Here is a 19,993-nt window from a genome sequence, read left to right as displayed (position 1 = left end):
CGTGCCGTGCGGGGCCGGGCGAAGCCCCGGTGCCCAAGCGCTTCACCTCATTTGTGGTATGCTGCTCTGCCCACTTATTCCCCGCGTGAGCGCCGCGAACCGACGGCGCGTGAAACGGCCACCTCCAGGAACGGGCTCGCGTGTGTAAAGGCACATAGCGTTGATGGAATACGCGAGCCCCACCTCTTCTGAGGACAGAGCACAGCCTGCAGGGTCAGCGCCGCGGATCCGACCGGCGGCAAGGTTAATGGCGTGGGCGTGCTTCTGTCGCTCCTCCTCCGACTCACGCGCTCGCGCGCACACGCGCCCTCGTCATGCGTGAAGGTCGGGAAGGCAGTCTCGACCGCGGGCCGCTGTGCTGCTAGCTGGCCAGGAGGGGCAGTACGGTGCGACCAGTATGGGCTGGAGACTGGTCATAGGCTGAGGTCATGGGAGCGTCCTGATGGCTATGGCGTTCGGCTCACCTTGGAAAATAGGATTTATCCTCCAACCCTCCACCCCCCATAGTGCACTATGCCCAACAATCTTCTTTCTCTCTCTCTCTCTCATGTTCTCTCTCTCTCGTTTTACCCTCAGCCCTCCTTTGAACCCTGTTAACAAGCGTGACTTGGCACAACATCCCGCACGGCCGATTCGGGATATGGGTAATGAACTTCCGGTTTGTGGGAACGGCGAGCTGCTCTACAGGACTGAGCCTCAGGAGCCCGCGTTTAAACACAGACTGCCGATGCACCCCGAGCGTCTGGGAGGTCAATACCTCTCCAGCATGTCGGACTGCCCCTCTGCGTGTAATTGTGCTATAAGTCTTAATAACCTCTCAGAATGTGGATGCGTTTCACGCGTCGTCCGTAATTGGCACTGGAGGAAATGGTGTCGGACAGCCTTGCAGAAGGCACGACATCAAAGCGAGACGTGGTCCGGTCTGATTCTTCCCTGCTGCAAGAATTATGACTCACAGCACTCAAAATGAGTGAGAGTGTGTGTGTGTGTGTGTGTGTGTGTGTGTGCGTGTGTGTGTGTGTGTCCATGCACGTAGAGAAAGCATGCGCTGAAAGTCATACTTATAAAAGTGCCGTGAATCTTCCTCAGGCTCCTCCTCCTCTCTCTTTCTCCCTTTCTCTCTCTCTCTCTCTTTCTCTCCCTCAACTCCTCCTTAATAAATGCAGGAACTCGCCTTCATGTGTGTTTATCTCCCCCCCCCGAGCCTACGGACCTTTAATAATTCATCTGATGTGCTTGCCTGGCCGTTTGATCATCCACTTGTATCTGTGCACTTTCTGGATTTTAACAAGTTCCCAGAGAGAGAGAGAGAGAGAGAGAGAAGGAGAGAGAGAGAGAGAGAGGGAGAGAGAGAGAGGGAGAGAGAGAGGGAGAGAGAGAGAGAGAGAGAGAGAGAGAGACCTTGAGACCTTGAGACCTTCTCCCGTCTTGGTGTGCTTAAGCTGACCTTCTGCCCAACAGACAGGCTAAGAACTGAAGCAGCCAGCAAAGCAGGGGTGGCTGGCATGGTCCTTATTTGATACGCAAATCAGGTAAAACCGAAAGGGTCACGATAGCGGCCAGGTGCGATTATAACAGCATTCTCGGGCAGCCGTGTTTGCTGGGTGCTGACCACAGGCTGCCATAACCCTCCGCCCACTCCAGCGTCCTCCAGTGGCTACGGAAGCAGCTCGCCCACCCTAGACCCACTGCTGAAAGTGAGATTCTTCCACCTACGCTGAACTGGCTACATGGACTATATATAACATAGCGTAGCACGGAGGGTTCGTAAGCCGGGCTGCTTAAGGAGGAGGGGTTCCCTCTGGTCCTCCCGAGCTTTTTTCCTTTTCCTTCCTTTTCCAGAGAGCTTTTCCTTGCCTGTCACTTTTTTTTTGGTGGGGGAGAGATTTGGAACCAAACATTTTTAAGACTGCTTGAGTGTTGGAATAAGCACCATACAAACACAATTGATTCTGATTCTGATTGTGACCATTCTGACTTTGAAGTGGGAGCCCAGTGTCTGCCCTGTGCTGATCTGGAATGGGGTGTGCGTATGATAAGCCCGCTCTGCGGATGGCGTCGGTTATCGTCTGCCGGGGAAGGCGAGGGCCGCGTGGAGCTTTCTGGACGCGAGCGGTTTCTGGGGGGGGCATTAAAATGGAGACAGAAGGCGCAAGCCTTTATTATTCATTGTTCTGTTCAATTATTCATGGGGGCATCAGCATGTCGGCGTGCAGATTGCCTGTAGTGTAATTACTGCCATGTTGATACATGGGTGCTCCCCTTTCCTACAAGCCATTTCTGGGCTTACACGCTAGATGGTCCTCGCGCTCACCTCCTCTGCTTGAGCTGATTATTCTCTTCCTCTTGGCTTCCTTCTTGCGCAGCCAATTCTTAAGAGCCTTCATTATCCAAATGAAAAACTCGCAAACACACTTCAATTCCAAACCCCCAGGCCTCTTTGTTTTGGTGGGTATAATGCCAGTAACTGTTTTAATGTGTATAGAGGGTTCAGATAACCAGTAATTTATAGCTGGTACATTAATTTATTGCTGTTACACCTGGCCCGTAATTTGCTAACTTAGCTTCTGATATACAGACGTAATGCAACGGAACGGTAATTGTTCTCTTTTTTTCGGTTTCTCCCCCCCTTTGACCAGCTCAACCCACTTTTACGAAAAGTCCAGTAGACATGATCGGTGTCTCCGGGGGCGTGGTCTCCTTCGTGTGCCAAGCAACAGGAGACCCCAAGCCAAGAGTGACGTGGAACAAAAAAGGAAAGCGAGTCAACTCCCAGCGCATCGAGGTGAGACACGGCTCGGCGCACTCACGAGGTTTTGGGGACAACAGACATCTAACACACGCGGCGCGATTGAACCCCTCGGGAACCTATTGCGTGCTGCAGAGTCATCCCGCACTTCAGTGTGTGCGTAGCAGCTCGCCGGGCAACATTTCCGGCATTGTCGTTGGCTGCCGTCGGCGGCAAGCTGCGTGTTATTTATGATGTTTGTTTGCCGCCTTCCTCTGTCATCGCACAGATGGCAGCCGTAGAGATGTGATTGATGCTCAGGCCATGCTAATTAAAGCCTGCGCGCACTAACCAAGCCAGTCGACGTTCGAGGCATGTAGAAAAACCTCAACTCGCCGACACCACAACAAACAGGCTCGCCCGGTCTCGTCTTTACGGTGCGGACCCAAGGGTGTTCCGAACCCTAGCTCAAATGATCGTCTTCCTTTCATTTAAAAATGGTTGCATGAAGGGGCTCGAATTAATTTGCTTTCCCTTCTAGCGTTTGCTTTGATATCGATCGGCGCACTCGCAGACCGGCGCGCTCTCCCTGCTTCTCGTTAGCGTGGACTCGAAAAGTCATACTTAAAAAGAAAGCTGTGGCATTAGCCGCCACTAACAAAGACAGCTTGTCTCTATGTCATTGACTACTGATTCTCTCGAGTGTCTGGTTAGAAGAACATCAGAAGTGTGGGATAAAAAAAAAAACCCAATTAACAATTTGTCCCAAAGCATGGTCTCGTCATCCTGAGAGTAGAATTCAGCAGGACCTTCATGTGTGAAACTGGGCCATGCGGATTCCCAAAAAGTTAATGCCACCATCGGTTTTGGAGACCCGTGACAGATCGAGTGCTGCAGAGCAGGGGTGAGCTCACTGTCGCTTCTGAAGATGCTCAAAAGGTTTAGTCCTGTTCACGGAGTTACACCACCCTGCAAAACTTTAAGACTACGGCTGTCCCATGTAGTTCTTCAGTTTCTCAGATGGGCATGTAGATGTAGGTGATTACTGGATCCGAACTGGCCGAGGTTTCGCCTGCGGAGACCAGAGCACCCACATGCTGCAGATCTTTCCCTTTGAGATGGTTGTGAAGTCCCAGTGCTCAGTTCAACCCCCTGCTTGTCCCGCAGACCATAGAGTTTGACGAAGGTGCAGGAGCTGTCCTCCGCATCCAGCCACTGCGGGCTCCTCGGGACGAGAACATCTACGAGTGCGTGGCAGAGAACATCGAGGGCGAGGTCAGCGTCCAGGCCAAGCTGACCATCATCAGAGGTAAGAGTCCTTTCGCTCGGACATACTCTCACGGTCCACTGCAGGGCCAACCCACGTCTGCACCCGAAGCTCATTGGTCCTATAGCCATAATCTGACACACCTGGCACAGCTAAGCAAAGCCTTGAGGAACATCTGAATAGTAATGGCGTCAGGCCCTTGGTGAGGGTGAACACAGTGTGGTAGAACTGGCCGTCCCAGTGAAAGGTCTGGCCCAATCTCCGTGGTTACAGCCGAAGAAGAAAACTTGTGATGTAATAGCTGCTTTCTACTCTCAGAAGATGGGGTGTAGGGGGAAACAAAAAGAAATTAACTGGTTGTTGAGGGAGAATTTAATGTGGGGAAAACAGACATTATAAACAGCACTTGTTTCCGAAAAGACGTGAAAAGTTGGTATAAATAGCATTTATGCTCAGGCTTACCCACTGTGTGTGTTTGGGCACCTGGAACTGATTAGATCCCAACAATAGAAAATTCCCTGGAATGCAAGTTGGGCTGTGGTGCTGCTTGCAAGCAGGTGTGTGGATCCACGTGGCCGTCTGCAATGCATTTTCCCGGAGCCAACATGGCGTCACCTGTGGCGGTGCCAGCCAGCACCTGGGCTGTCTGTCCTGCAGCCCAGTATGGAGGTTTGTCAACTCCCCGGCCCTCTGCTCCACTCTGTTCCTGCGGCTCCCCGGTGGCCACTAGGGGCAGCGTTTCCTCATGCCGCACTGAGTTATTTATTTCCTTCCTGTGCGCTGATCCCCAGCCATCTGCCTTGTTAGCGCCGCCGCGCTGGACCTGGCAGTATGGGGGGCTCCTGGCTTATAGTAGGCAGCCCAGTTTTACACAAAAATCCAGGATTTGGCAAGACCCAAGCAGCTCAGCAGAGAGTCCAGGCCCCAGTGGTGTGGCTGGGGCATGCTAGCCCAGCCGGCCCACCATCCATCTGCTCCAAGCCTGCTTATGCAGAGGTCGCCATCAGAACAGCAGACCACACACACACACACACACACACACACACACACAAAAACAAACAAACACAAACACGCACACGTGTGTGCACAAATGCACACGTACATACACACACACACAAACACAAACACGCACAATTACATACACACACACACACACACACACACACACACACAATTACATACAAGTATGCTGCGCAGCCTCGCAGATTTCAGCACACGCTCCCTCCGGAGTACTTGGTTCCCAGAGGAGGGAGTGCATGCGTGGATAATCAGCATGTTTGGTCATGCTCGCACATGCAAGCACACACACACACACACGCACTCAAAAACACACACCAACACACTTAAACATGCACACAAACACACACGCACACACACACACACACACTGCTATGGTACCCTCTTCCATCACCCCCTAGCAGGCGTGGAGTGCTTCTACAGCAGACTCTCTCCTGCACCAGTGAAGTGTTTGTCAGCCAGTAGCTTCATTAGGCGCTGGGTCACCTTGGCTTGTGTGCTCCAGCCGGCCTGGGCCAGCCAGACTGCTCTGCCATGGCTGGAGAGCTGCCTGGGAGAGTGTTGAGCTGCCCCTTGGCTACCCACCGCAGCCGTGCGCTGAATGGATAAAATCCTCCATCTGCTTGTCCTCTCTGTTCACTTCTTTGAGTGTCTTCAGAGGAAGAGAGAAGAGACTGCTACACTAATCCACATCCTTTTCTGGTGCTGCGTCATCTGCCCGCGTCTGCATGTCTCTCACTTTCTTTCTCTCTTTCTGGGTCTCTGTCTCTCTTTGTGTCTTTCTCTCTCGTGGTCTTCCTCTCTCTGTCTGACTCTCTCTACAGGCATCATGCCCTTACCTGACAGACACATCATTACCTGCCATTCTGGAGCTACCATTCAATATAGTCCAACACAAACCACAGTCCAGTCTCACTACTGGCCTGATCCCTGTGGGGCGTCAGACACACACTTGCACGCGTACACACACACACACACTCACACACACACACACACACACACACACACACACACACACACACACACGATCACCCTACCCTGAGGTGCTACTGGCATTGCTTTACCCCAGATCATGCTGGGAACCCCGCACCGTGTGTGCTTGTTGAACAGTGGACTTGGTTTGTGATGCTAGCTGCCCACTGTCTGGCATCCAACAACACCAGGCCAGGTCAGCGGACCTAGACCTGCCCGTCCGCTGGGCTCAGACCTCCGGCTGTGTAGGTCATCCTCTAGATATTCTCTGGATATTTGTGAATCTGTCTTCCCCTCTGTCTCTGGTGTTTTTCTATCCCTGTTCTCTTTTCGCATTCTCTCACTTTCCCTTTCCTCCTCGGAGGTTTTGTTTGCGTGTGTGAGATTGCGTGTTTTTGCGTGTGACGAGCTTTAACCTGCAGGCAGAGGGTCCTCGTTAGCACGACTAACGCCAGCACCAGCAGTCAGGCAGGACCCGTCACTGCACGCACGCCTTCGATCAGACGGGCGTTTAATTGGCCACGCTCCTGCTGGACACGGCGGCTTTGTCCGACGCGCTTTTAATCGGACGGCGCCGACCCCTGTGATCGCAGCCGCACCCAACCCTCTGTTACCCACCCTTCTGTGACCTCCTCTGACTCTCGGGGGGATTATTTTTAAAGAGCCGCCTTCTGTTTTCCGTAGCCGGAACCGAGCGTGGGACGCGGCGATGTCACTTTTCCCCCTCCCACGTCTGGTTTGAGGCGTGTGCACGTCTGGTGGTAGGGAGGGGCAGCTCCACAAATGGCAGCTCCACAAAACCGCGCCAATCCCGCTCTGTTCATGACTCATCCCAACCCAAATCTCCCTGCCCCAATCCCGGCATGCCTTCTCCAGCTCAGGCAGGAGGGAGCGAAGGCTGGCCAACCCAGGCCCTATCCACCTGCTCCCAAAGCCACCTCTGAGAACAACCTCCACCTCTCCCTCCCAAAAAGACTGACAGTAATACTGTTCGAAATGCACTGGTAACATTTAAGAACATATTTCAAAAAAAGAGAACGTTCCAGTGCGTTATCGGACGATACCGCTTGCCAACCCGATACCGGTGCAGATGGAGTAAGGGGACTTGGCGGGGAAAGGAATGGATCCTGACCCGAATGCAGATCTGTCATTTTCTCCTAGCAAGGCAGGAAATGCCTGTAGCAAGTCAGGGCTGGGGCACTGAAATATGGCTACCGATGTGTAACCCGTAATGACTCGTCATGTTGATCAGAGCCAATCCCAGCTTCACCACGGCAACACGGCCAGCCTTCGTATTCTCTCCACCCTGTTTCTGTGGCCCTGCTGCAACAGGAAGCAAGCAGCACTTTGTTCTAACGGGCCGGTTACCTCTAGCTCCTTGCTAATTGTTGTGCATTAAAGCTGCAGTGTTAAGACACTGCCCTTTACCATCACAGAGGGGCGTAACTGTGATAATTAAAAAGGAAGGGGCAAATTATGTAGTTAAAAGAACAGGTGTGAGGATTTTTTAGTTTTTTTTTTTTCAGATGGTTTATGGTTCGAGGCCAAAGGTCTTTGTTTTTCTCCTGGGCATAAAATCGCAAGCCGCTCCTACCTTCCTCCACCATTGATCTGCATCTTAGCCACTTTCCACTTAATCTCTTTGTCCATGGCTGATCCCTGCTCTGTCAATAAAGGTCGCTAATTAGCAATGCCCCCCGTGACCAGGGGGCCATGAACTCGGGTCCTGTTTCCGTCATGCATTATGCCGAGGGCGTGGTATACAACCCCCTCGGTGTATTTATTTATTTAATTAGCTCCATGGGAGTATTGGTAGCTAATAAGTCAGGCTTGTTTGAAACACGTTCACTCCTCCACCTGCGCCCCGTTTTCTCCTCCACCCAAGAACTACGTTCATGGAAGACATCTGTACATTTCGGGTTTTTGGGTTCATTGCACGTGCGGGCTGTGTGGTTGACACCTGCCCCTCTCACAGGTTCTCTTTCCTCCTGGTTCTTTATGATGATGGACTAATCCCCCCCCCCCCCCCCAGCAGCTGCATTAATCATGTCCCTTACAGCTTGGTGCAAGCCCCCCTCTGTCTCGGATGGATTTAGCAATGAGCCAGCCTCAATAGTGGTTTACATCCCCCCAGGGGAAGGCATGAAGGGGGGGGGGGCAGAATGGAATGGAAGCCACCCATCACCGATCATTTCTACTCTTCCCCTTGTCCCCGCAGGGCTGTGTCATAACTAAGGAGACAGAAGGCAGGAGAACCAATGGAGGTGCATGAGAAATATGGGGGAGAACAGTAGAGGTCTATGAGGAGTCCGCGCGCCTCAAGGCGGATCTGATTAAGGCTGATGCGGGCAGGTATTAACACGCATGCCCGGCGTGTTATCTGCAGCCCGCTCTCGTAAACAAGCCACTTCCCAGCTCATGGGCTCGGCTGCGTCCCACTGCATGGGGCCCTTCTTCAGTACCGGGCCAGATCTAGCAGAGGAAATGTATGAATTTTATTGGACGGTTCATTAAAGAAAGCGGCTCGCTTCAGAATAACGGAAGGCGGCCTTTTGGTGCCCTACATCTGGATATACCCTGCAAAAGCAGGCAGGAACCCGAGTGCCATCCCCAGCTTTGGGGAGCGACCGAGATACCCGTTCCGTCCGTCCGTCCGTCCAAACGTCCGTCCGTCCTCCCAAATGCCTCCTGCTCGGCTAATTGGCAATGGCGTAGGAGGAGCAGGTTCACGCGTCCTCACCACATCAGGCCGCTGCCACCTGGTGAGTGGCAGCACTCGAGAGGCGCGTTCCGCCTCGTTTGATCCCGCAGCAGATCTGCCAGGCTGTCTGCGACGCCTTCTCCTGGCTATTTACCGACTTGTTGTGCTCTTAGCTCGTGAAGCCTGTCACCGATAAAGTCGTTTCGGCAGGGGAAACTTTAAGGATGTGGGGAGTGGAGCGAGACACACATTGCTCATGGTGCAATACGCAGACAGCCAGTTTTTGGGGGTTTTTTTGTGGCTTTTTTTTTTCTGTCACCGGAGCCCAAAATGGATCGGCACCTCTCAATCCCTTGTTCTCAGCCTCTCGGTTTCTTGTTTCCCCTCCAGGACCACAGAAGATGGGAGAGGGTCTAAGAGGATGTGGGGTTAGCAAGAATGGCATTCTTGTGCGGCACACGCTCCGTCCTAGTGGGTCCTCGGGTAGCGCCGCTCTGAAGAAATTCACTTACAAGCCCGTGGCCTTCCAATCCTTTGATCCTGGCGACCTGGACAGCAGTAATCAAACCTGATTGGTCGGGGGGGGGGTCAAAGATAAATGGCTGGCGCTTTCATCTCCGGGGGCATTCGCTCTTCAGACTCTCACGCTTCCATCCAGGTAATGCCTACTGAAGGAGGCCAACCTCCCCCCCCCCCTTTTTTTTAGTCGACCAAAAGCCAGAGAGAGAGCTCCAGTTGGCATTAAGGCCAGCTGAATGTAGCTGATTGTTTTATTGCTTGCCAGGGAGGAGGGATAAATGGCCATCTTGTTCAGCGGACTCCGTGTCCGGCGCCAAATTGAACGATCGTGTTCCGGACATCTTCTGTGCCAGGGGAAGTGCCTGCTTGTGCGATCGCCTCTCTCCAGCGCCGCAGCCTGTGGAAATGTTTCTCCTCCTCCCCCTTTCACTCCTTTTCTCCTCACCTCTCCCACAGACTGCTCTCGTTAGGAGAGGAGGACAAGCCCGGCGTTCAGGTTCCGCTTGAAGCGTTCGCTTTCGGCGTTTTGGATGGGGTGCGCAGCGTCAGGCTGGGGGACGCTGAGACGCTAAAGTAAGAGACAGATGACGACTGCGATTGACTGACAGCTCCCCGAGGACTTAAGAGCAGTTACAAGGAGCTACGAATAACCAGGAGCTGAGACTTTCTCCCTCATGAATGAACATGATTTGAAGAAGGAAGGACATGCTTGTGCATTCCAGCCAGATTTTCCTTGATTGCTGAGCCTGTTTTCTGGAGCACTGCCTTGGCCCGATGGGATCCAGGGGCAGATGTTAATATTTAAAGAACAGTCAGCTCACCGCCCTTAAAGGGCATGTTGCACGCAAGCTCAGGCTGCCTTGGACTGCACCAGCTGCACCACCATCCTCCCATCACCCCAGCTACCCAAACCCCCCCCCCCCCGCAGGGTGCCTTGGCGGTGGACCATGAAAAATGAACATCTGTTCCCTGAACCCCTCCCCCCCATCTTCCCTATTACTATCTCCTCGCTGAGAATGTGCAGTGGCTAACCGCCGCACCACTCCCCACGTGCGAAGGCTAGCGCCACCACAGTCCGCTCCAAACCGGCCAAGCGGTGCCGACGGCCGGGAGCCGATCGGAACACGGCAAAAAGCCGAAAATTCCAGAGGCGGCAGCCGCCGCTCTCCCCGCTCATACCGCGCGGGGTGCTCATCATTCTTCCTGCACGTCCATTTATCTGTCCGCTTTCACTCCGTTCCTAAATTCTGAGCTTCCTGTGGAGAGTCACGCCCCCCGGTCCCTCCCTCATGTGTTGACTCCTCAGCAATTAGCAGCAAATCAGCAATTAGAGCCTTTTAGATGCGTGTTTTTTTTTCCATTCATCCCCCAAAAGGCTCCATATTTTCTCTTTTTCTCTGCAGGCAAGAGTGACACTGTTGTTAGAGGCTTAATTGCTTCGGCTAAAAGCGTTGAGTTAAACGATCATTCCGTTTGGTTGCAGCTTTTATAGCCATTTGGTACATCGTTCACCAATCCAGTTGCTTCCTTAACCATGCAAGCAGGGGGCCCTCTCACTCTGTCTGCAGTGCTTACTTCAGCTCCTCGTCCGAGAATCCGAACGGCTTGTTTTTGTTTAAATCCTAGGTTTTTGGGCCATGGTTCACAGGCAAGGCGGTTATCTTTTCATAAGGTGCCTGCCCACATGTTCTACGTCTCGGCTTTTGCAGAGCGCCATGCTGCAGCAAGATGGGGGTGAAAATTGACTCGCAGATGAGTAAGACTTCATGGTGTGGCACTTCCTGTTCTTGCTCATTCATCACTGCGGGAGCGGGGCCTTGTTCGGCGGGCCTCTCGCCGAACGGTTCCGGCGGCCTGCCGTTCATCCGAGCCCTATAAAGCTGTCATGGCTATGTACAGTACGGGCCACTCTGCCGCTCAAAAACAGGACCGATGATGGGTGCCCGAATGGAAATCGCGGAGACTTAATAACCCGGTCTCGTCTCCAGACTGTCCTGAAGCTTGACTGTCTAACCTCATGCCACTCAAGACCTGGGAAAGTACAGCCAAGGAGCTTTGGTGGATAAAAATAAACTGAAGGAGATTTCTTTTCGTTTTCACTGACAGACGATAAGACCAGTGAGACCACTGCACTCATCTTTTGTTTAGGCTCTGTACCCTGTCCAAATATGGACTGTGAAGGCCTAATTGGTCAGGGTCACTAAGGGTTCAAACAGCTGTCAAGGTACGTTACAGTTGTCCTTACAAAATTGAGCTTTGGGAATTTTTGTCCAATTAGTCACGCAGAAGACGACTCTAACAAGTCCGAGCACTTGTTTTCCTTTAAGTGCTCGACCCAGGCAGTATACCAGTGTGAAGCCTCACTGTCTTGTCAATGTGGTGTATCCCTCACATGTTCGCAAGCGCATGGTTGGCCACGTGAGATTACACAATGCCAGGTGCTCGGCACATGTGACCTTCCCAAGCTTGTTCGAGGGATCTGGCACCAAGCGTGGGTGTTTAAGTGTCCCCACCTCGAGGATGTCTGCTGGGTGCCACTTGGCGCTTGGCCTGCCTTTAGAGCTGTGTGCTCTCGCCAGCCCCAGCGGTTAGGATGGTCCCACCCCCTCAGGTGCTTGTAGGTCCCTGTGACAGGCGTGTGGCAGATACAGCTGCACTCGGTCATCAGCGAGGCACTTCCAGACATGTCACCACACGCCACAGCCCAGTTGACTGGCCAAGCCTGGGTGCCTGGAGTGATCATAGCACCATCACAACCCAGCAGGGCTGTACTGCCAGATACAGGGGTATCTGTGTTCTGTCTTCGGCAACTCCGGCAGCCAGCTGACTTGTGTTCCAGGGGTGTAGGGCCCAGGTCCTGCCATTTTTGGCAGTCAGATGGAGAATCGTGTTCGGTTTTGTTTTGACATTCTTTTTTTTTTTTGCTGATCTCTGGAAACCAAATGATTTGTGAAGGTGAACTTGAGAACGACGTGGCCTTAAGATCCCTCGAAATGAACTCCTCCACCTTCGGAAATTTGGCTGGAGCTGGTGCCGTCGGTCCTGCAGCGAAGGCCGCTCGGTGGGCACGGCGCTCCGCGCCAGCGGGCGGCTCTAAGATTGCGGTCGGATCTGCGGCCGTGGAATTCGCTGAGCAGCAGGGCTGCTGTTGGCAAGCGCCTGGCCGCCGCACGGCCCGTGCGGTATTGAATAGCGTGGAGCTCCCCGGCATTCCCTTTTCTGTCCTGTGTGCACCTGAGTGCACTGACGCACAACAGCAGCGCCGCTGACCCCGGATCCCTTACTCCCCACCGTGAATACCAGCTCGCCCATGCATACCTCCATACAGTCTCCTGCTCTCGCTCTCTCTTGCTCGCTCGCTTGCTCTCTCTCTCTCTCTCTCGCACACACACATGCATGTGTTTTAGTCCCCTACTGTTCATTGAAGTTCATACTAAGAATAGAGTAGGTGAAATTGAGCTGCCCTTCATTTATGAACAATTTCGGGTGCAAATTTCTGCAGATCCGTCTGTTCAGACTGAAGTAGAGTACCAAATCTCTCTCTCTCTCTCTCTCTCTCTCTCTCTCTGAGCACAGTAGTCATGTACAGTAAACAATATATATCTCTTTCCGTCTTGGTGTTTTTCCTCCATTTCTCCTTCTCTCTCTCTCTCACTCTCTCACTCCCTCTCTCTCTCTCACTCTCTCTCTCCCCCTCTCTGTCTCTCTCCATCGCTTTCTCTCTCTGCCTCTTGAGCTCTGTGATATTATTACACAGTGCCTTTTTAAAGTCCCATCCCTGGCAGTGGTGCGCGGTAATCGGTTAACCTGATTAGAGCCGTAATGAAATTAAATCATTTCAGTAATCTGAAAATAATAAGATGAATAATAAGAGGAGCGTCTACACCCATGGCATTTACCCTAGCCATGTGCTCACAGCAGTAAAATAAGTTTTTATTGCTGTGCGATATCTGACCACAAGCACGCGGGGTTTTTTTTCCCCTTCTCATATTATTGAAAGAAGAGGTCGTGTAAACTGTGCTTTTGTGCCTGTTCAATATCCAATATGTCTATCAGAGTGGGAGCGACTTTGTTTGCAGGGTAGAGACAGTTGTTCGCTGTTGGCTGTGTCTGCAGCAGTGCAAAACAAGTGCTAGTGGGGGTTTTTTTCCTCCATCTCTCGCATGGTCACAGTGACGAGCAGGCGCGTTTCCAATGGCGAGTGCTGCTAAATCGAGTGATCGTGTGAAAAACCCCACACCTGCTCCTTACGTGATGCAAATCATGGACAACTATTCAAAATAATTACCCCCGATGACGGCGACCTCTGTTTACGGCACCGGGGTCGGGGCGGTGAGCAGCAGAAGTCATGGAGGCCAGCTCTCCTCTGGATTGTGTGAATATCGAAGCAGCTGTCAGACACAGAGGCTGGCGCACTCTCAACCTCCCCCCATCCTCCCGGGGCGCTCATCATGACGACGCCATTATCGCCGGCCAACCGTCGCCCCGTTCCCAGACATCCGCACGCTCGCTCGCTGCTAGACGCATTTTGCGTCAAGCTTTCAGGAACGGCGTGACCTGTGCGGCAAGGCTGCTCTGAAATGATGCAGAACAGAATGACGCAAGCCCCAGCGAATGTGGGGGTCCCACGTTGCTGGGGGGAGAACAGCTTTCAGCTAGTCATATGCTGGCTCCATCAGACCCCGCGAACCCGGAGATGGGTATTTTTAGACTAATGGATAGCCATTTGAAAGCCCGCCAATTAAGGCTGTTGCATAGAGGTTATCAGGAGAGTGGCACATTAGCACTCTATGCTAGCAAAAAAAACACAGAGCAGGAGTGGAGCGGTCAGGTGGCAGAATTGGCAAGGTACTCAAGAGCCCAGATGGGACTGACGGTGACACCCAGAGTGGGCCGATCCAGGCCTTCTTGGGAGACAGGGCTAGTGTATAAATGGAGGGGGTAAGCTCTACCCAGGCTGCTTCATTGGGCAGTGAGGATTTGTCACAGTGAGGATTTGGGTTCCAGGACTAGGTGGAAATTGCTGGCCCGACAGGGGCCCACGAGCACAGATCGGCGTGCACTTCTCTCCCGTCTGCCTGCACTCTGCCAAGGACATGCACACTATAGCGCAGCGCTCATTTCCGAAGCCTTCCACACCTGCAAAAGACCCTCCATTCTGAACTGTTTTCATGTGCGATTCCACCAAGTTCCAGCGTGTTGGTGCGGGCGTATCGGCCATGCCATCTTGGCAAAAATGATGCTTCCCTTAACCCTCAGCCATCCAAAGTTGTTATTGGCTTGGCGCAATATTGTGCCAGCATATGACCTTGAGGTTGATGGAAGCGTCTTGCTAAGCGTCCCTCTTTGCCTGGCGCAGGCCCACAGGTGGTCGTGGAATATTAATGAGTTTGACATTTTTCTGCCACACAGCCGGTGCTACTCTGGCTGCGGTTGACCTGTGGGCAGTTGGGTCACAGATCCCTGTCAGTGAAGGCGAGGGCGAGAATGCACATCTGTGCTCATGTGCTCAACCAGCGTAAAAGTGGCGCAGAAGGGGGAAACACCCGGATCACCCGCGGAACCGCGGCGATCGGGAACGGGAACGTGGGGGGTTGTTGTATCCCCCCCCCCCCCCCCCCCCCCCGCAAGTTGACGTGTCAGCACTGGTTAATAATCATTGGGTGCACTTTGGCTGTGAAGCCCAAACCAGCACAAATCCCTCCCGCGCCACTGCGCGCATGATGAAATATTTATCTTAAAGAGGAACACTCAAGCAGGAGGCAATCTTTTTCACTCATCTCCCAGACAGTGGTGGGCATGGTGGGAAATGTTTTTTTCCGGACCCCCCCCCCCCCCCCGCCATTTAAAAAAAAAAAAAAAACTAGAGGCTGCAGATTAGTCATTCCTATCTATTTCTTATAATCTCCTTTTTGGCTTTTGCAATACATCAGTGGGACCTGCAACTATCCAACATCCTACTGCCATCCTAATAGAGTCACTACTGCAGGGCCATGTGGGAATGAGTGGAGGGATGTTGAGCGGGCTTGTTCTCTGGCCTTGGCACTCGGGGGCCCTTCAGGGGCCCTTGGGTGTCAGCTGGGGCCTTTAACGCAGTCCAGGGTCTCCAGGCCATTGCCCTTCCCATAGTGTCGGCTGGATTCCATTAGGCTGTGACCGAGGGCGGAGATAGCCAGGTCACGCGTTCCTTGCGACAATAATAAGAGGGAAGACAGCCGGATAAACATCCCGCTTCACTGGGCGTTCGTTGATCCGCAGTGCGGCTCATTAGTCATTTGAGATTTTCCGGTGGGTTTTTTTTGGCTCGGGGTGCAGGGGAAGATGTCCCAGTTTGTCAGGTGCGTTTGTGTTGGCACGCGTCTCTGCGTCCAACACCCCCCCCATACTGGGAAGTCATCTGAATTTGGAGCGCTAATCTGTTGCGTTGCTGTAGCAATGATGGGGTCCAGTTACAGGGAGTTCAACCCCACCCAGTGCCCGATACTGAGCACTCCGGATCTGAAGTGCTGCGGATGAAGGCCGCGTCTGCAGTAGGTGATTGTACAGCAATGCTCTCGGCTTGAGGTGAGGACAGGTCGCACCCCTGTTCTAAAGGTAAAAGAAAGTTATGTTTCAGCAAAGACGGCAATGGACGTTTGTTTGCCAGAATAAAGGATTGGTCTCATGCAGAAACCTTCCCGCCTTCTTCCTCGGACTTTAGCCTCCTTCGTTCTTACGCTGTCCAAGTGAACTCACACAGTTATTCCAGTGTTGTGTTTCAGCGTTGTTAGTTATCATACTAAAAGAGTTAACCCTTAGGGTTTGTGTGACATAGTGTTTTTAAATGCAGACACTCACAAAATAATCTTATTATTTCTGGCCTGGCCACTGCACAATACTGCAAACGTATGTTAATCTGGGTGTCCTCCTATATGGATTCATGTTCAGCGTCAGTGGATTATTCCGGGGTCTGCTGTATGATTTTAAAAAAAAATTCCTCTCCTTCCACAGAGGACCTTCTCCCTCCGGGATTCCCCAACATCGACATGGGCCCTCAGCTCAAGGTGGTGGAGCGCACACGCACGGCCAACATGCTCTGTGCCGCCAGCGGAAACCCCGACCCGGAGATCACCTGGTTCAAAGACTTCCTGCCGATTGATCCCAACACAAGCAACGGGCGGATCAAGCAGCTCAGATCAGGTACGAGATGTGGCGTTGCGCTTCCTTGCTCAAACAGGCCTGCTTTTTTTTCCCGCGCCGGAGCCTTCATTTCAAGAGTGAGGCTGGAACCTCGGCAGACTTTGGCACGTGCTGTTCATAAAAGCTCCGGTGAAAAACTCATCCAGTTTACACGCTAATACTGCCGTCACCCGTGAAAGAGAAGCAGGATTGCTTCATGTATCTTGCCCAGCACAGACGTCATCAGTAGTTTAACTTAACTGACAAATATAGTGAAGTAAGTGTAATTGTTTTATTGTGCCTAGACCACTAGGCTGTGTTTTCAATTACCAACCATTAAAAGATAGTAAAAAAATAATTTTAAAGATTAAGTGCACAGTGAGTAGTAATTGAGTAGTAGTTTAGTAGTAATTGAGTAGGGTTACATAAGGGTTATATCATGTTATCTTACACATGAACTAATTACACAGACGCTGTGTTTTCTTTTGCTACACAACACAATGCGTCACTTAAGATTAAAGATGCAAAAAGAATTTTAGGTTAAAGAACTTTCAGAACTGAAAGAACGTCTAAACGGTAAATCTGCCGTGAGTTGGTGATGGAGTGTAGTTCACCGCGTAGGGAACCGCGAGTGCCCAGAGCACGGCGCCTCTGGGGAGGACAGAACAGCTGTAGAAGTGCATCCCCCATGCTGCCGTCCGTGTTACTGCGCCAGCTAGTGCCGCGTAGCGCCAGCCATTCAATTAAAGAATAGCTTTATTCTGTTGTCTCTTTTTTGTTGTTGTTTGCTGGAAAAGCTGTTTCTAATTGTAAACGAAGCCCGTGTTCCAGCTGGAGAGACGTAGCCTGTCTCGGGCACTAACAGACACGTACCCCAGTAGCACGTCCACCACGCGGCCCTGGTGCGTGTCCTCCGTCTCTGTCCTTGTGCAGGTCTGTTAACAGGTCTGACGTCTTGTCTGCGTGACCCGTCTTTTTTCCATTATGTCCTGTGTTGTTTAATGTCTGTCGGTTTGGCTCATAATCCAACGAGTGTGTTTGCTTCTTCATGTATTTATTTGATTATTTGTTTATTTATTAATTATCAGCCTGCATTCCAACAGAATAAACGAGCAATAAATTATTCTAATCTCTGCATAATTAAGGTTGAAGGCTAATGCTTATTGAGGGAACTCCATGAACTAAATGAGCGTGTGACATGTTGTAGGTTTAGAAAACGTACTATTATGTTTTTTTTCATAAACATTATATGCAGTCATTAAAATCTTTGGTTTAGTCATTTGTTCTTAAGATGTATAATTTATTGTTAACTCATGGGGTTCAATAATTAATTATGTTTTTAAAAAGCCATATGTTTCTAATTCCCAAAATGGATGCATTTAAATTGATTTCCTGCTGCAGTACAGTATTCTGCTGTAAGCTTTTTAAAAAACCAGCCAACCAAACAAATAAAATAGCCCTTTAGTTTCCGTGTGCACATCTGTGTAGGGTGTACGATACGTGAAACGGTTCCTTTTTTTCCATCTTGCCAAAGGGAGGCCCGCTGCCGACACGTTGCGGTTCGGCCTGTGTACCACGACCCTAAAAACTCCTCCTGTTCTGTTTTTTTCTTTTCTGTTCGTTTCTTTTCCTGCTCTTTCACATTTTTCAGAAGCCTTTGGTAAGTGTCTCGCTGAGCGCGGCGCTGCTCGCTGGCCGTGAAGCAGATGGCATTTTAAGCGCTGTTTAAAGTGCATGCCCTTCTCTCTCTCCCATACCGCTCCGCTCCCTGCCTTCCACTCCGCTTTCCTCTACCTTTTTCTCCTCCTGCTCCACGTGTGTGTGTGTGTGTGTGTGTGTGTGTGTGTGTGTGTGTGTGTGTGTGTGTTCTTCTTGTTGCCAATGAATCTTTTCTTGAGCTGCTGTTTGTTTCTCTAGATGTCAGTATATCCTCTGTCTTTGCTAGAGTTATGCAGCATGCTGGGGGCAAAACTGAGCAGCAAACAGCAGGGAAGGGCGACATGACGCCTCCATGCCCCGGCCCGTTGCCGTGGCAAGCAGATTGGCGGTCACACCCGCTGTCGCGGGTTGACCGCGCACCCCAGACTGCTCGCGTCCCTCCCAGCTGCCCTTACACGGCCCCTGCGGCCCAGCCGTCTGCCTGTAGCGGGGCTGCCCCCGCTGGTCCTGCCACTCCGTCCTGCCCCCTGGCCCTGTTGGGCGGGGGGGGGGGGGGGTTGGGGGTCCGTGCACCGGACCGTTACCTAGTCATTGTCAAGCCACTTGTTTAAGTTTCTCTTCCAGCTGATGCGCAACGGCGCGTCCAAAGCTGGTAGCCCACGTCCCAGGTCCTGTTAGCAGATCTTATGTCTTCGTAATCAGGAGACTGGCAGAGTGCGGAGAGTGAGTTTGTGCTCGGTTTGCTGTAACCCCTCTCCCGCGGAGACCTGCGCAGTGATCAGGGTGTCCCAGACGGAGAGATTTAAACAGATGAGAAAAAGGCCTGCACCAAACCCGCCTCCGCCCATGCACCTCCACCCGCTACGATTTCCAGCCAAGCTCCTCCATTTCTACTCTCTACTTTTAATCTCTGAGAGAGAGAGAGAGAGAGAGAGAGAGAGAGAGAGAGAGAGAGAGAGAGAGAGACCTACTGAGAGTGAAAGATGATTTTCTTTTTTCTTCCCTGTGAGAAGATCAAGGATCCTTTTTTTTCAGAATCTGGTTGTGTTGGCTTTAGATGTGGTCTTTCTGGATCCAGGTGTGGTCTCACTAAATGATCTATGTGGCTTGTCCCAGTGCAATCATCTACAAACACAACAGCAGCAAAAAAAAAACTAGAGAAACCCCTAAGAAAGAAGCGCAGAGGCGAACGTTAACACTGCCGTCACGCTTTGTACTGCCTCTGGCTCCGATTGGCTTTCATGCCGGTCTCTTGTTCCAGTCACGGGCAGATCCGGCCCAGACCTGCCCGTTTGATTGATGGCTGGGCCGGCCTGTTGCGGTGATCTGAGCCGGTGCTGGCGAGAGCTCCGCGCAGTACGCGAAGTGCCGAAGGGCCGGCGGCCCGCTGTTGCACCAGCAGGCGCGTAAATCGAAGAGAAAAACAGCCATGTGGAAGTCAGACGGGTTTGCTGTCGCCCTGCGAGCCTCGTCCTGGCTGATGTCTGGATTCGAGAGGCAGAGCGGGTCTGGCTGGGTGTGAGCTGTACACACCCCCACAAGGAGGAGGGGTGACATTTTCCTCACACCCAGCCTTCCTCCCGGGTGTCAGGTGGCGGAGACCTACGGGGGCTTGTCTGTTTTATCATTTAATAAAAGGCCCTGCCTCTCTCTGATCGAGGCTCCATCCCACACGCCTGCGCCTGCCCCCATGTATACACGTTGCAGGGGAGCATCGACACGGCAGAGAGGCTTGCCGACGGCACCCGGAAGGCGGCCCACGCCCGCATAAACCGAGCCGCTATTTCGGAGCAAATGACAGCGCGGTGACCCCCGGCATTCGAGAGGGCACGGTCCGATCAGGGCCGCGCCGTCCCTGCGAAGCCTCGGTGCTCGGAGTGTTGGCCCTCCGGTCGTGCTAGCGCGCAGCGTTTTGCTAACGTTTCACCCTCTTTTTGCTTATTCGATTCAAAGCCTGTGGAGCAGTTTGTGT

The 19,993-nt window shown here is 52.2% G+C and overlaps 1 protein-coding gene across 9 annotated transcripts in view; it reads left to right on the top strand.

The window, feature by feature from the left end:
* ptprsa (protein tyrosine phosphatase receptor type Sa) overlaps positions 1 to 19,993 on the top strand; it is a 162,999-nt gene that overhangs the window by 72,246 nt on the left and 70,760 nt on the right. For 6 of the 9 annotated variants that reach the window (XM_035523296.1, XM_035523293.1, XM_035523291.1 and 3 more), the window contains exons 5-8: positions 2,640 to 2,785; positions 3,896 to 4,037; positions 16,195 to 16,383; positions 18,014 to 18,022. In XM_035523296.1, coding sequence (XP_035379189.1) covers positions 2,640 to 2,785; positions 3,896 to 4,037; positions 16,195 to 16,383; positions 18,014 to 18,022 — 486 coding nt within the window. The remainder of the gene's footprint in view (positions 1 to 2,639; positions 2,786 to 3,895; positions 4,038 to 16,194; positions 16,384 to 18,013; positions 18,023 to 19,993) is intronic. The other 3 variants (XM_035523295.1, XM_035523294.1, XM_035523290.1) reach the window with 1 other exon arrangement.

Source organism: Electrophorus electricus, chromosome 26, assembly GCF_013358815.1.
Source record: "Electrophorus electricus isolate fEleEle1 chromosome 26, fEleEle1.pri, whole genome shotgun sequence".
NCBI lineage: Eukaryota > Metazoa > Chordata > Actinopteri > Gymnotiformes > Gymnotidae > Electrophorus > Electrophorus electricus.
This window is presented reverse-complemented; position numbering and strand designations above follow the sequence as displayed.